This window comes from Miniopterus schreibersii (assembly GCF_964146895.1).
Source record: "Miniopterus schreibersii genome assembly, chromosome: 2".
Classification (NCBI taxonomy): Eukaryota; Metazoa; Chordata; class Mammalia; order Chiroptera; family Miniopteridae; genus Miniopterus; species Miniopterus schreibersii.
Window position 1 is genome coordinate 75,515,244 of NC_138102.1, and position 17,817 is coordinate 75,533,060.

Here is a 17,817-nt window from a genome sequence, read left to right on the forward strand (position 1 = left end):
AAGAGGCAGCCAAGTGAGGAGTCAAGTAAACATGCCCCAAATGAAAGAACAGTAGAAATATCCAGAAAAAGAGCTAAATGAATTGGAGGCAAGCAATTTATCAGATATAAAGTTCAAAGTAATGGTTATAAGGATGCTCAACAGCATGAAAAAGGACATAGAAACCATAAAAAGGACCAGTCAGAAATGAAGATACAATATCTGAAATGAAGAACACACTGGGAGGAATAAACAGAAGATTGAATGAAGCAGAGGATTGAATCCAGGATTTGGAAGACAAGGTAGAAAGAAACATCCAATCAGAGCAGCAAAAAGAAAAAAGAATTTAGCCCGGCCAGCGTGGCTCAGCAGTTGAGCATTGACCTATGATCCAGGAGATCATGGTTTGATTCCCAGTCAGAGCACATGCCCAGGTTGCGGGCTGGATCCACAGTCGGAGTGTGCAGGAGGCAGCTATTCAATGACTCTGTCTCATCATTGATGTTTCTATATCTCTCCCTCTCCCTTCCTCTCTCAAACCAATAAAGGTATATTAAGAAAAGAAAGAAAAAAGAATACCAAAAAAAAAAAAGAGGATAGCTTAAGGGATCTTTGGGACAACATGAAGTGTAGCAACATCTGCATCATAGGGGTACCAGAAGGAGAAGGGAGAAAGCAAGGGATCAGTAACCTATCTGAAGAAACAATGACTGAATACTGCCCTAACCTGATGAAGGAAAAGGACACACAAGTCCAGGAAGTTTACAGGGCCCCAAACAAGATGGACCCTAAGAGGCCCACAACAGACACATCATAATTAAAATGGCAAAGATTAAATACAAAATCTTAAAAGCTGCAAGAGAAACAATTAACTACAAGGGAGCTCCCATACAACTATCAGCTGATTTCTTAACAGACACATTTTAGACCCAAAGGAATTGGCATGAAATATTCAAAAGTGAAGTGATGAAAAGAAAGGACCTATATCCAGGACTGCTAGGCCATAACTTATTGATTTTTTAATTTTTTTTTGAGTGTAAGACAGGAAGGGAGCGGGAGAGAGAAGAAGCATCAGATGAGAGAGAAACATGATCAGCTGCCTCCAGCAGGCCCCCACATGCCCCCTACTGGGGGTTGAGCCACAACCAGGGCATGTGCCCTGACCTGGAATCAAACTAGCAACCTCTCAGTACATGGAAGGATGCTCAACCAACTGAGCCACACTGGCCAGGGCAAGGCTATCGTTTCAAAATTAAAGGAGAAATAAAGATCTCCCCAAACAACAAAAAGCTAAAGGAGTTTGGTTATCACCAAACCAGCATTATAAGAATTATTAAAGGGTCTGCTTTAAGAAGAAGAAGGAGGAGAAAAAGAAGAAAAACAGAGGAACATAGTTAAAAGAATAAAATGACAATAAGTATGTACCTATCAATAATCACTTTAAATGTAAATAGATTAAATGCTCCAATCAAAAGAAATAGGTAGCTGAATGGGTAAGAAAACCAGACCCATATATATGCTGTTTACAAGAAACCCACCTCAGAACAAAGGATATACACAGACTAAAAGTATAGGGATGAAAAAAGGTATTTCATGCCAATGGAAAGGGGAAGAAAACTTGGGTAGCAATACTTATATCTGACAAACTGTACTTTAAAACAAAGGCTATACTAAGAGACAAAGAAGGATACAACATAATGAAAAAGGGAGGAATCTAACAAGAGGATATAAACCCTGTAAGCATTTATGCAACCAACATAGAAGCACCTAAATGTGCAAATTAAATCTTGATGGATACTAAAGGGACAGATTGACAGTAATACAGTCATGCTAGGGGATTTTAACACCCCTTTGATATCAGTGGATAGATCTTCCAGACAGAAAATCAGTGAGTAAATGGCAGCCTTATATGACACACTATAACGGGTGGACTTAATTGATATCTTCACAGCATTTCAACCCAAAGCAGCAGACTATGCCTTCTTTTTAAGTGCATATGAAACATTTTCTAGGATAGACCCCATGTTAGGACACAAAACATGTCTCAATATGTATAAGAAGACTGAAATCATGTCAAGCATCTTCTCCGAGCATAATGGTATGAAATTAGAAATCCATCACAAGAAATAAACTGAAAAACACAAATACATGGAGACTAAGTAACATGTTACTAAACAACGAATGGGTTAACAATGAGAGAAGAAATGAAAACATACTTTGCAAAAAATGAAACTAGAACACAACCCAAAATCTATGAGACACAGCAAAAGCAGTCCTGAAAGGAAAATTCATACCATTACAAGGCTTACCCCAAGAAACAAGAAAAATCTCAAATAAATAATCAAACTTTATACTTAAAGATACTAGAAAAAGAGCAGCAAACAAGCCCAAAGTGAGTAGAAGGAAATAATAAAGATGAGAGCAGAAATAACCAGAGTCTAAAAAAAACCAAAACAGTCCAAAACATCAATAAAACCAAGAGCTGGTTCTTTAAAAAGATTAAAAAAAATAGACAAACCTTTAATCTTCAAGAATAAAAAGAGGACCCAAGTAAATAAACTCAGAAATGAAAGAGGAGAAGTAACAACTGACACCAAAGAAGTACAAAGGATTTTTAAAAAATATGAACAGCTATATGCCAACCAATTGGAAAATCTGGACAAAATGGATAAATTCCTAGAAACGTACACTACAGTCTTACAAAAATAAATCAGGAAGAATCAGAATCAGAACACCCAGACTACAACTAGTGAAACTGAAGCAGCAATTAAAAAAAATCAACAAATAAAAGTCCTGGACAGGATGGCTTCACAGGGGATTTTACCAAACATTCAAAGAGCTAATACCTATCCTTCTCAAACTATTCCAAAAAAATTCAAGAGGAGGGAAGACTCCCAAGTTCATTTTACAAGGGTAGCATTACCCTAATTCTAAAACCAGATAAAGACACTGCAAAGAAGGAAAATCATAGCCCAATATCCCAGATGAACATAGATGCTAAAATTCTCAACAAAATATTAGTAAACTGGACCCAAGAATACATTTAAAAGATCATACATCATGATCAAGTGGGGTTTATTCTGGAGATGCAAGGTTCATAAATATTTGCAAATCAATAAATAAAATACACCAGGAAAACAAAATATAGAGGCTAAAAAACACATGATCATAACAATAGACACAGAAAAAGCATTTGATAAAATCCAGAACCCATTTATGATAAAAACTCTCAACAAAGTGGCCATAGAGGGAACTTACCTTAACCTAATAAAGGCCATATATGACAAACCCACAGCCAACATCATACTCAAAGGGCAAAAACTACAAGTGTTTCCCTTAAGATCGGGAACAAGACAGGGATGTCGGCTTTCACCACTCCTGTTCAACATAGTACTGCAAGTCCTACCCACAGCAGTCAGACAAGAAGAAATAAAAGGCATCCAAATTGGAAACGAGGAAGTAAAACTGTCACTCTTAGTTTCTGTTATTCCTCACCTGAGAATATTTTTTCCATTGAGTTTTAGAGTGAATGGGAGGAAAGGAGAGAGAAAGAGAGAAAGAGAGATTGAGACCGGGAGAGAGAGAGAAACTTCAGTGTGAGAGAGTGACATCCATTAATTGCTTCCCACATTAACCCTGACGGGGAATCAAAGCTGTTACCCTTTGGTGCACAGACCGATGCTCCAACAGAGCGCTGAGCACCAGCCAGGGCAATCCAAGAATCTTTTAAGTGGGAAAAAGATTGGTTCAGATTTGCATTATAAAAATAATGAGGTGGGGCTAGACAGGAAATAGGGACATTAATAATAAAGATGATTAGGGCTTAGAGTTATGGGGGATGGCTTAAGATAGCATAGAATAGAGATAGTATGTACTTAGAAACTATGTGTAGGAGCCTAAATTTTGTTTCAGTACACTTTAAAAGTTATTTGACTATTTGCCTGGATGTGTCATAAGTCCTTCAAGTTCACCCTAGCCAATATACCTAGTATTTTCCCTGCTAACCTATTTCTTCTTCAGTGGTCACCATCCCATTCCCTCTTACGCCACACAATCAATCACCAAGTACTGTGGATTCCACCTTCAAAATATCTCTTGACTCTACTCATCTCTACCTCAATTGTTAACATCTACTAGAATAGGTTCCTCTGCCACAAACTCCATAGTTATTCTATACAGCTGGTTTGTAACACTCATCTAAATTAAAACTATGTGTCCAATTTCTTATCATTTCTAGATTGTAAGGTTCATGAGGGCAGGGATTCTCAGTTTTGTTTACAACTGTATTCCCAGCACCTAGCATAGTGCTTGGCCTATGGTTGGAACTATTATTTGTGTTTATATGAATGCTCAGCAGCCTTTCGCATAAGATCTGGTGGTTCTCAACTACTTGGTGGAGAATTTAAGTTTCCAGTTAAATTACCTATATTGTACACAGAATGGTAAAGTGCAAAGACATGGGTTTAGAGTCAAGCAGCCTGGGCTTGAATTTCCTCTGTGTTACATACTAGCTTTATGACCCTTGACAAGTTATTTAATCTCTCTTGGCTTCAGTTTCCTTATCCACAAAACAGGAATAATGATAGTATTGCTCTCTAGGTTGTGGAAATTGATTAAATGAAATAATATGAATAAAACCCAGCATGATATTAGATAGTAAGCGCTCAAGAATAATTTATTATTAATGAGATATTTTATTTGTAAGCTTTAGTTGGTTCACTGTAACTGATTTTTATCAAGCTACTACAGTAATGAATCTGTTGATATTTTCACATGACTAATTATAATATATTGAAATTTAGTGAGGTTTATTATAGCATATTTCAAACTACTATAAACATTTTGATTTATAAAATATTTCACTCTAATAATTGACAAAGCATTCATATTAATACCTAATACGCCATTGACCAGGAGAAATAAAAAGGAACCAGTGAAGTAAGAAGTCCTATGATAATATATACACATACAGTAGGGACTCAATAATGATTGAAGATTATGGAAAAGTGAAATTTTTCTTTTCCAGCTATATCACATTAGCACAGTTTTAGGCCAACAACAGAAATTGTTCAAAATATGTTTTAAATTTCTGGCTTGCTAACCAATAGCACAGCACAGAGCATATGAGAAATTAACAATCATTTATTGAGTACCTGGTATGTACAAAACGCTCTAATAGGTGTACTGTAAGGGATACAAAAGAAGAAAGCATAATTTCTGTTCTCCAGCATCTTACAGCCTGTTCTAGGAGAGATGTCTGAATCAAGTGAAACAACTGGTGAATTAGACAAGCTAGTATTTAATTAACTGTTAAAACTAATACTGCCTTAAGTTTATATGTTAGATGATTAGCCTTCTTGAAATTTAGCTTTGACAAGACCATGCTCTAGTTGGAGGACCTAATATTGTATTTTTTTGATGGCTCGGTTTTTCATAGAAAATTGAATTCATAGTACAAAATATGATACTAAGCTGCCTTTTCAGAATGTTGAAAACTAAGCTTTGTTGGTTTGCTCCCTTTCATAGCAAAATTGTGATGGGACAGGCATGATGTACTTCATAGGATGTGGTTATAATGCTTTTCCTGTTGGATCTGAATATGCTGACTTCCCAAACATGGATGACAAACAGAAAGACAGAGAAATAAGGAAATTCAGATACATTGTCCATGCGGAACAGAATGCCTTGACCTTTAGGTATGAAATTTGTTTCCATTTATTTTCACTAAAATGTAGCAAGAGTTAGTTGTAATTAGTTTTTCTTTTTCTTTAAAATCCTTACCCAAGGATATGTTTTATTGATTTTAGAGAGAGAAAGGGAGAGAAAGAGAGAAAAACATCAATCGGTTGCTTCTCTTACATGCCCCAACTGGGGATTGAACCCACAACCTAGGTATGTGACCCGACCAGGAATCGAACTCACAACCTTTTGGTGTATGGGGACAATGCTCCAACCACCTGAGCCACCTGGCCAGGGCTGAAGTTAGTTTTCTTTTAGCTGTAATTTATTCCCTCTTTTTTTTTTTTTTTTAATTCCAAGAAATACTCTTTAGAAGTACAGCTTTGGTTATACTTGGTCCTTGCTGCCTGAGGCTGTTATCAGAGATCCTGTGGGCCTTCAGATTTATTGAGCAATCTTTTTTCCCCCTTTTTGTTTACCTCTCCAATACAAAATGGGATGAAGTGTGTCCTTAGGGTCTTGTATATTTCTGGAATGTAAGCTCTCCTTTGTTTTCTAAATCTAAAGCACATATTTGTATTTATGAATATATAGATTTTATTATGAACTAAATTGTTTTAACATAGTTTTTGTTGGTAATTATAACTGGCATTACTTCCTCCTCTGATGTTAATTTATATTATTCCCAAACATTTCTTAGCATTAACCATTAAGGGGGTGATCTTAGGGTATTCAAAACTGAGTAAAATGTGGCTCCTGTCCTTAGGAGCTTGTAATACAGTAGGGGATATAACAGTGCATTCACGCTAACATGATTGGTTGCGTAGGAAAGGCCAACCCAAGTGCTGTGGAAATTCAGGGGCTGCTATGGATAGAGGGGGTCAGGGAGGGAAAAGCTTTATGAAGAAACTAGCATTTCAGCTGAGCTTTGAAGGTTTTGTAGAATTGTGGCAATTGGAGATACTTGTGGGGAAGTCATTCCTGCTTCGGGCATAGCAATGGTCTAGAAATAGGAAAAACGCTTGAGTGTGTAGAAACATATATATTCCAGTTAGGCTGGACCATGGAGCACCTGGGACTAGGCTGGGTCTGTGTAGCGAAGCTTGTGAGGTTAGACTTCATTTGGTAGTTAGTGGGGAAATAGAATGGCATTGACAGAGTCACAGTACTGATTGCTTACGTTATGAGTATATTGTTTGAATAGATTAGGTACATAATATTATGTTGCCCTAATGCAGGTGAATGAATGAGAGTCGGAACTAGAGAGATGGGTATGGAAGGCTGGTGGTGGGAGATGGCTGACTCTGAGCAGAGTCAACCACGGAACTAGGAAGTACAACCCCTGTATCCTCAGATGAGAGCATCCCTTAGGCCTAAACTACCCCATCAAACAACTCCTCTCTGTTTTCCTTGTGCTCTTCATTACAGATCCACTTGCTTCATTTTGTATAGACATATGGATCTGTTAAATCCAAATGTTTGTTAAATAAAATTATCCTGTGTTAGGGAGGAAGGGAACTATAACTCAATCCAGAACTTTAATATTACAGTAAAACCTCGAAATAATGGACTAATTCAGGCGAGGGGGTGTCCATTAAAGCCAAAGTCTGTTATATAGTAAAGTAAGTTTTCCAAATGTGTATGTTAAAAAACTGACAAATTAGTTAACCTGTTTTTACTTAATGTAGACACATTTGTGTAATTAAAATTAAGTATGTATGAAAAGTTTAATTTCACAGAAAAGTTTTCTATATATATATTACTATAATTTTAAATTTATACTGAATAGGTCTAGTAAATGGGTGCATACACCAGTCACTGTGAGTAAACAAATGCACTCGGCTGGGGCATCACTTAGTGCACGTGGGAACATCGGCCAGCAGGCGTTCAAACTGCTGCAGGAAGTCACACCACGTGACAACAGAACCTATTACCTCGCTCGATTCGGCATGACCACGTGCTATTCATTCACCAAACATTGTTTATGAGTGGTGACTGTTGGATTTAAATATGTGCACTATAGTTGTAGATATGTAATATTTATTTATGTTGGTGAAATTACTACAGTCTTTTTTCTAACATATGGCCTGTTCGCTAAAATTTGTTAAAAATAACAGTGAATTAATAACAAAAAAAATAACCTGTTAGTTTAATTGTAAGCAAATCTTGGTTAAAAGCATTTTTAAATTAACAGGGTGTTAATTTTCACATATGACATACGGACCAGAAATTTTGTCCATTAAATCCAAACTCTGTTAAATTGAGGTCCGCAAAATCGAGGGATTACTGTAATTTATCAATTTAGTAAGCATTTATTAAGTATCCATTAGATACCAGATAAGGGGGTAGGTTTTTTGGCTACCATAATGAATTAATGTCTAATTATACATCATAAACTTTTAAGGGGAGGTGTTAGTTCTAGCCCCTAATTTCAGCATTATAAAGAAGTTCTTACTTAGAGAACGTTGTGTTCTCTCTTTCTCTCTCTGGCTCTCAATGTCTGTCTCTTTCTGTTTTCATTTACTTTGTAATATAATACTCAGATCTTGCCAGATTGCTTAGAATAAATACATTTTGGTTAATATTGTCATGTTCAGGTTATATTTTAACATTTATGAGTTTATATAGTTTGAACATTCACTAATTCAGCAAGAATAAGTTTCACTTACTATTGTTTATAGTGTAAATCTGTTTTTAAAGTAGGTCAGTTTTAGTTTTTAAAGATTTCTCTGAAATATAACTTACTCTTTCAGAAACTACCCTTTTAATATTTTATAAATTTTTTGTAGGTGTCAAGAAATAAAACCAGAAGAAAAAAGTATGATTTTTGTGACAAAGTGCCCATGTGATGAGTGTGTACCTTTAATTAAAGGTGCAGGCATAAAACAAATCTATACAGGGGATATAGATGTTGGAAAAAAGAAGGCAGACATCTCTTACATGCGATTTGGAGAACTTGAGGGTGTTAGCAAATTTACAGTAAGTAAGATACACAGTGTTTTTCAAGTGTACTTTCTATTATGTTGTTTGGTACCCTGCCGCATATTTTAACTTAGTAATTCCCACCCTTCTAAAGAATTTCAACAAACTATTATCACTGAGTTTATTTTTATGTGCAAACACTTGCCTAATTACAAATGTTTAGTTTAGGATCTCTACCTTATGAATTTACATCTCTATAGAGAGTTGTATATTGACCTTACAGATCTTGAATTAGTAGACCCTTTGGTGCTATCTGGTGGCTTAACTAAAGAAAATACCTCTTCCCTCACCTTTCATTCTGGTTTGGATGGAGCAGTAAACAAGGTGAAAATAGTTTAAGGTTACCCAAAAGATGGGGTGGGACACACAGACACACACAGACACACGTGCACACATTTTTCATAAGAAAAATCAGAAAAGGTTAAAGGGATTTAATATTTGATATATCAAAAAAAGTACTGAGGTAGTTCATGGAAAACTCAGAACTTAAACTGTTTATACTCCCCCCCCCCAAATATATTTTTATTCATTTTGGAGAGAGGAAAGGAGAGGGAGAGAGAGATAGAAACATCAATGATGAGAGAGGCATCGTTGATTGGCTGCCTCCTGCATGCCCCTGACTGGGGATCAAGCCTGCAACCCAGGCATGTGCCCTGACTGGGAATCGAACCATGATCTCCTGGATCCTAGGCCGATGTTCAACTGCTGAGCCACGCCGGGCCAAGCTGTGTATACAGTGGTACTTCAGTTTTCGAACACTCCTCCAAAGTCGAACATGCCACACAGCTTCCGCTGAGGACAAGATCTTGAGGCCTAGCTGTCAGCTGTTGATCTCTCAGTTTTCAAATGTTTCAGAACTCCAACAGTCTTCCGGAATGGATTACATTCGAAAACCGAGGTACCATTGTACTTTTTTACTATTTTTTTAAAACTTTTCTTTTTAGAAACAATTACAAATATACACAAAAGTTCAAAAACACTACTGAAGACTTTTTTCCAGAAACATTTGAGAATAAGTTGTTCAAACAATGCCAAATCACTCTTAAATACTTTATTATATATATATTTTAAACAGTATATTCTCTCACATAACCATAATCCAACCACAAATCTCAGGAAATTATCATTGATACATTACTGCCATTTCATCTGGAGATTCCATCAGAGTTCACCAGTTGTCCCAATAATGTTCTATATAGCAAAAGAGTCCTGTCCAGAATCGTGTTGCTTTTTAATGATAATTCTGGAATTTAATGTAACATTTATATACTAGAATTTGCAGTAGGTACAAAAGACATATAATAGAACTGTTTATAAATTTCAACGTTTCATTCCTGTTTTGAGTCCAGGGTGCCTGGAACATATACAGGGGAAAGCAAAAGTAGGTTTACAGTTGTGAGTACATGAAAAACAGTTTATTTTTGTATTATATATATTTTTTTTATTATTTATTGTATTATTTGTTTTTTATTAATATTACTATTATTATTTCATATCCTTACTTATGATTTATCTTTTAGGTAATGATGGCTGGTGATTTAACTTACTTTTTCCCGCCCCTGAAAAGCACCTAAAAGATGCTTATTAAACTATATATATTTAAAATTTTAAAAATATAACAACATATTATCTACTTTCTGTCTGTGTATGAAGTATCATAAATTTTTACTTTTTTAATTTTTGTCCTGTACTTTAGTTTTTTATCTCCAGTTTTATTTAAAGTTTATCACTACTCAAGGAGAAAGCTCCAGTTCTTTGTTTTTGTGGTCTATCTCTTTACTCCTCCTGAGAGAGGGAAGACTTTTTAAAATTCTCTTCATAAAGATTAAGTAACCTAGCATTTCAGGACTGTGCGTGATGGGTGAAGTGAGTTCTGAAATATCTTGCTTACTGGTGGAATGTAGTAGCTTTTCAATTGTAAATAGAATGAAGAGATCAGAAGAATGTAAGACAGGACAAGAGAAGTGGAAGGGGTCAGGAAGACAAAGGTAGTGAAGGCGTCCTGAGCAGAGATGGGTTACGGAAACATCTGTTTGGCCAGACCCACCCAGAAATACCCTCACTCAGGTACACTCTGTACACCTTCATTAGCTTTCCACCCGCTGCTCCTTTCCTTCATCTGGCCTGTACGTAAATGATTTAAACTATCTGCTTAGCTAAACAGCTGGTTTTGTAAATACCAGCAACACTAGGAACTAGTATTTGTTCTAAGTTTGAATTTTAGTAATGATTATACTTCTAGACTATCAAAAGTAGTATAAGAGTATTAATAAATTTGGTATTTTTAAAATATTAAAGCATATTGAAATTAATTTTGTGTGAAAAATGTTTGCTTTTCTCTTTGAGGTGTCACTATATACCTTAAGATAAGTGGTTCTGCTCTGTGGGGTTATTGCCACCTAGGCAAGGTCTGGGCAACAGCATTTTCAAAAATAGATTTTACTAGTGTAAACCCATGTCCATTTACTCATAAACTCTTTTTAAAAAAATTTAATGGATGTGGATTTTTCTCTATTAGGTCATATTAGTTTTTTTTATTATAAAAGTAACATATGCACATTGTAGAGTACTAAGAAAATAAAAAAGAACTTATATTATCCCACAACTCATGGATAATATTGTTAACATGTTATATTTTCTGTCATTGAAAATTCTTTAAAAGTAATTTTTAATAATTACACATTTCAACCTATAGACATAAGTTACTTAACCATTGTCCTATTGTTCGACACCTACATTGCTTCTAAGTTTTTATAATTGGAAATAGTCTTTTTATGATTATCCTTAAGTGTAAAATCAGGATTGCTAATTTTTACTTTGCCCAAATTAATAGATATTAGTGGTCTGACATGTTTTAAAACATTACTTTAAAATATTCATATATAACTTCCCACCCTTTATAAATGCTCTTCTTCCTGGTGCTAACCCTGACCATCCTGTGGCCATAGGTGACCAACCAGTTCTTGATGTGTTCCCTTTCCAAGGACTTTTTTCCCACAGAGTAAAATGTTTATCTTGTGTCTTGTGCCCCCTTTGAGGCCCCTGATATTAGCTAGTTTATCTGATAAACTAATTGATGCTATGGAAGAGACTCCCAGGTACTAAACACTTAATTGTGTCTTTCTGGAGATAGTGTCCTAGTGGGGCCTTTTTGGTTAAGTCATTAAGTGATTCTGATGATGGGGATTTCTAGCGAAGGAAGTAAGGAAGGGCTGTGCTATGAGATCCTGATTACACTGTTTTTCTTATCTGCTGCTCCAGTCTTCTCTGTAATATCCGAGAATCTTTAGGCTTCCCTATTTCTTTCTGAATAGTTAAGATGGAAAACTAATCAGAGAGGTAATGTGATATCATATAAATAACATTATATTATATTGATATAATTATATTAAAAGGCAAGATAATGTTGGCCATAGTTTCATTCTTTAATATCTAGGCCTTCTCTAGCTATTATAAGATTGGTGGACCTGAAGATAAGAGTATGAGGTGGTGGAAATTCTATAGTATTGGGCACAGGCTGACCCAGATTGTAATTCTATTGCTGCCTTTAGTGTGTAACCTTGGGCAAATCACTACATTTCTCTGGTCTTCCACTTCCTTACCTATAAAATGAAGGTAAAGAATCTTTAAAGTTCATTTCTTCTCTAAGAATATTGATTTTGATCCCAGAAGTCATATCATTCAGGGTCATTCATGGTCATTAAGTCTTGGTTGGTATAGACATGCTAATTCTTACATTTTAAAAGTTGCTTTGATATTTGAAAGCAGGGTGCTGAAATACTATTTATTAAATCCTTCTCAAACACATAAACAAAATATTTTTGCCCTTTTGCAGTGGCAACTGAATCCATCAGGAACTTGTGTTCTTGAACAAAGTGAGTCTGAAAGCAGAGAGAGTAAGTATTTACAAGTCCTTTATTGAGGTTAACTTTATTGCCTAGAAGAAAGGATACATTGTGAATTTTAATGATCAGGTGTTAGAAATTGTTGTCCTCTTAGAGCATACTCTTTTTGCAGGTTCGATTTTTGCCATTCATTTTGCTCACAAGCATTTGTGTATCTGCCATATGCTAGGTGTGATGGAAAGTGCCAGCTAATAATTAGTCCTGCAGGATCTGCAGTTTAATGCAAATAGTCATGTACAAATTGATTTTATAAATTAAATTTATATGAAACAGTAAACAACAATGCTCTTCCATACCAAAACAAAAGTTTCTTGGATAGTGTGAAAGGAAAACTACATATAAGTAATACAGATGGATCCAGGGCCAAGTTATGAGGATATGTACAGTCTTATTAGAGTAAAGCCATATTTGCTCAGGTTTGTCAGAGACTGGAAATGTTCTGGTTATTTGCATATTCTAATTAACTGTCAGTCATCACAGCTACCATAAATGAATTGCCAGTCTTCAAAGCTTTATGATTTGCGTATTGACACAGATATTTTGAAAGTAATAGAATCTTTGGGAGATTTGCAATTCCTTAGGAACATCGTTTTAAACATTAGTTATTGGTATACAGTATTATTTTTAAATATTAGTTATGTTATCTTTTTGATTGTTTGGATTCTAAGTAAGTGGAAGTTTATAAAGTAAAGTTTTCTTGATAATAATGATTTAACTATCCTGAAAAATCAGGAAATATAAATATCGTTATGAAAGTAATTTCTATGTAAATATCTTGATTTTCTTTGTTCTGAATTAACTTTATTTTATTCAAGTAGTAATCTGGAAAAAATACATATCTATGTTTCAGCTTTCTTTTTAAAAGTTTATCAGGAAAAATAAGTGAAAGGAAAAAAGGAAAAAAATAAAAAGGTACCCAGGGTGGGGCAAAAGTAGATTTATAGTTCTGAGTATGCAAAAAACTTTATTCTTGTATTATTATTTATTAATTATTGTATTATTTTCTATACGAACAACTGAAAACCTACATTTGCCCCACCCTGTATATGGATCTGATTAAAGAATGTGTATTCAATAACACTGCTTGAGGGGATCAGTTAATAATTCCCTGTTATTAGGGAAAGGACCCAAAAAGCACTAACCATAAAAAGATGAATTAATTTATCTATGTTAAAATTAAGAACACTTGTTAATCAAAAGATACCATTAAAAAAGGACAAGGCAAGCCTTGGAATAGAAGATATTTGCCACTTATAATCAAGAAAGGGCTTGTCCCCAGGATTTATTATTATTAGCTCATTAAGGAAAAGGAAGATATGTTGTTAGAAGTCCCAAGACTGGAGGGAGGGTTCGTGATTAGGAGAAAATAAGAGAAAGGCATCTGTTCTGCTGGCAGTGCTTTATGTATTGGACTGGGTGACAGTTAAATGTATGTTTGCTTTGTGCTAGTTCATTGAACTGTAAGTTTATGTTTTTTATGCATTTTTGAAGTTTTATATCAATAAATAATATCCCTGTCTTTCTCAATGTTATAACAGCTTTACTGAGATATAATTCACATATCATAAATTTGCCCTTTAAAAGTGTAGAATTCAGTGGTTTTTAGTGTATTCACAGAGTTGTGCGATCATCACCACAGCCTAATTTCAGAACATTTTCATCACCTAAAAAGCAACCTTTCCATTTGTATTCACTCCCATTTTCACTACCCCTATCTCCAGATGACCACTAATCTACTTTGTTTTTATGGAATCATATATTCTGACCATTTCGTATAAGTGGATTCCTTTCTAATTTTGGAATCAGCTGAGAAACAGACACAAGACTCCAACAGATGAAAATTAAAACACCAACTTTATTGCTAGACTGGGGCTTGACCTTTGGCCAAATCAGGCTTTATGGTATTTGTCCTTCCTTACCTCTCCTACCTACCCACCCCAACCAAGTCTAGACCTTGAGATGGTCCTCAGGAGAGTCTGTCCAGCTCTGAGGGGACTTGCTGATTTATACCCTCTCAGTTCCAGCAACAGACAAAAGAGTAGGGAGACAGGTAGTGTGACTAACTATTCTCAAGTGGCCTTCCACTCAGTATAACTGGAACTCAACCCATAATACTCTTTTTAAGGAATCACAGGGCTTCGAAGAAAACAAGGGAAATATCCAGGTACTCCTATTTCCCTAGGGGAAAAAACAGAAATAAGAGGAACAGTTTGATAGAATCTAAATAGCAATAGTCAATAAGCACAAAGCCAGGTTACCTTGCTGACAAATGTCCATATAAGCTGGGATCTTGAGGGTAAGTAAGTGTGCCTTGCTGCAAAGTTGGAGAACTAAGCCTGGGACTCCCACATTAAGCCCGGGGGGTCTTCCCAGGAAGCGAAAATGCTCCCACTCAGGTATACCTCTGGCAGAAGCAAATGCAAATTTTTTCAGAAGGAAAGTGATCCCAACTTAGGCCCACAGGATATAATAAAATATGAGCTCATAATTTAAAAATAATCAAACATAGCTGAAAATATGCCACCATGAGTAAGAGTGAACAAAAATAACAAACAGCATAGACTCCCAACAACTTTATGTTTTGAAATAGAGGCTAAAAAATGTGTAGGAAGTAAAGGATACTATTGAAAAAAAGAGCACAGAACAAGCAATATTATGAAAAATAGACAGGCCTGCCCGGCGTGGCTCAGCAGTTTAGCATCAACCTACGATCCAGGAGATCAAGGTTCGATTCCTGGTCCAGGCACATGCCTGGTTTATGGGCTTGATTCCCTCATAGGGGGCGTGCAGGAGGCAGATGATCGATGCCTCTCTCATCATTGATGTTTCTATCTCTCCCTCTCTCTTCTTCTTTCTGAAATCAATAAAGACATATTAAGAAAAGAAAGAAAGAAAGAAAAACAGCCAGGCAAATTTGAAAAGAATCAGATAGAATTTAGAGAAATAAAAAATATGTTTGTTAAAAAAACTCATGGGCTGAGTTAAACTACTGTTTATTAATGGCATGCTATTGGTTTTTTTGAGTGGTACAGTCCTTATGGGGTACTGATCCATGAATTGTGGAACATTTAGCATCCCTGACAGAGATGGCAATGCGCATCACAGGATAAGAATCGACTATTCAATTTATAGTGCTGAAAAATTGGTTATCCATGTAGAAAAATGATATTGGATTCTTACTTTACATGATACAAAAATCAATTACAAAAGAATTAAAAACTTAAGTGGAAAAGGTAATTTTTAAATTAAGGGTTTATTTTTTAGAGCAGTTTTCAGTTCACAGAAAAAGGGGAAGGTACAGAGAGGTCCCATATGCCACCTGCCCCTACACATGAATAGCCTCCCCCGTTATCCACATCTCCTCAGAGTGGTGCATTTGTTACAGTTGATGAACCAACTTTGACACATTATAGTCATCCAAAGTCCGTGGTTTACACTACGAGTTCACTCTTGATGTACATTCTATGGGTTGGATAAATATATAATGGCATGTATGTATCATTATAGCATCATACAGAGTATTTTCACTGCCCTAAATATCCTCTGTGCCCCACTTATTTATCCCACACACTCTCTCCAACCCTTGGCACTACTTACTTTTTTTAACCTAGTTTTGCCTTTTCCAGAATGTCATATAGTTGGAATCATATAGTATGTCACCTTTTCTGACTGGCTGCTTTCTTAGTAATATGCATTTAAAGTTCCCCCATGTCTTTTCGTTACTTCATAGCTCATTTCTTTTTAGTGCTGAATAAGAATACATTGTTTGGATGTACACAGTTTATTTATTTTGTTCACCTACTGAAGGACATCTTGATTTCTTCCATGTTATGGCAATTATGAATGAAGCTGCTATAAACATCTGTGTGCCTTTTTTTGTGTGGACATGTTTTCACCTCCTTTGGATAAATACCAAAGAGCATGACTGCTGAGTCATATGGTAAAGAGTATTTTTAGTTTTGTAACAAACTGTCAAACTGTCTTCCAAAGCGGCTCTTCCATTTTGCATTCCCACCAGCAATGAGTGAGAGTTCCTGTGCCACATCCTCTCCAGCATTTGGTGTCGTCAGTGTTCTGGATTTTGGCCATTCGGGTAGGTATGTAGTGGTATCTTGTTATTGTTTGTTTGCTTCTTTTTAAATGAACTGGTGTTAAACTGGTCAGTATTTTCCATAGCAGTCCTTAAGGCATTGGGCTAGTTATTATCACTCAGGCCATGCTAGACACATTAGGAGGTGGGTCATTTTTTTTTTTAATCCTCACCCAAGGACATTTTTCATTGATTTTGGGAGAGAGAGAAAGAGAGAGAAATGTGAGAGATAAACATCAATTGGTTGCCTCCTGTACGCACCCTGACTGGGGATCAAACCCACAACCTAGGTGTGTTCCCTGACCAGGAATCAAACCCGCCACCTTTTTTAGTATATGGGGCGATGTTCCAACCAACTGAGCCACTCGTCTGGGGCAGTATCTTGTTTTAATTTGCATTTTCTGATAACATATGATATGGTATATCCTTTCATATGCTTATTTTCCATCTGCATATCTTATTTGGATATTGACTTTTGTATATTCAGCTTGTATCCTCCAACCTTGATATAATCATTTATTAGTTCCAGAGGTTTTTTTGTTAATTCTTTTGGATTTTTTGCATAGATAATCATGTCATCTGTGAAAAAAGATCATTTAATTTCTCTCTTCCCAATCTGTATACCTTTTCTTGTCTTACTGTATAGAGCTAGAACTACCACTGTGATGTAGAGAAGGAGTGGTGAGAGAGGAGGATATTCTGGCCTTTTACCTGATTGTGCTGGGAAAGCTTTGAGTCCCACACCATTAAGTATGATGTTAATTGTAGGTTTTTTTGTAGATGTTCTTTATCAAGCTAATGAAGTTCCCCTCTATTCTTAGTTTACCGAGAGTTTTTATCATGGCTCTTTGGTGTTGAGTTTTGTCAAATGCTTTTCTGCATCTATTGATATGATCCTGTGATTTTTAGCCCGTTGATGTGATAGATTACGTTAATTGATTTTTCAATATTGAACCAGTCTTGCATACCTGGGATAAATCCCACTTGGTTGTAGTATGTAATTCTTTTTATACATTCTTGGATTTTTATTTGCATCTATGTTTATGAGAGATATTTATAGTTTTCTTGTAGTGTCTTTATCTGATTTTGGTATTAGAGTAATGCTGGCCTAATAGAATGAGTTCAGAAGCAGCCTCTCTGCTTCTGTCCTCTGAAAGAGATTCTAGAGAAGTGGTATCCATT

General features: G+C 35.7%; 1 protein-coding gene across 7 annotated transcripts in view; it reads left to right on the forward strand.

The window, feature by feature from the left end:
• CDADC1 (cytidine and dCMP deaminase domain containing 1) overlaps positions 1–17,817 on the forward strand; it is an 84,561-nt gene that overhangs the window by 43,452 nt on the left and 23,292 nt on the right. For 3 of the 7 annotated variants that reach the window (XM_081128059.1, XM_081128063.1, XM_081128061.1), the window contains exons 7-10: positions 5,506–5,675; positions 8,448–8,637; positions 12,476–12,536; positions 16,564–16,638. In XM_081128059.1, coding sequence (XP_080984185.1) covers positions 5,506–5,675; positions 8,448–8,637; positions 12,476–12,536; positions 16,564–16,638 — 496 coding nt within the window. Of the gene's footprint in view, positions 1–5,505; positions 5,676–8,447; positions 8,638–9,330; positions 9,539–12,475; positions 12,537–16,535; positions 16,643–17,817 lie in introns of all 7 variants that reach the window. The other 4 variants (XM_081128062.1, XM_081128060.1, XR_013998136.1 and 1 more) reach the window with 3 other exon arrangements.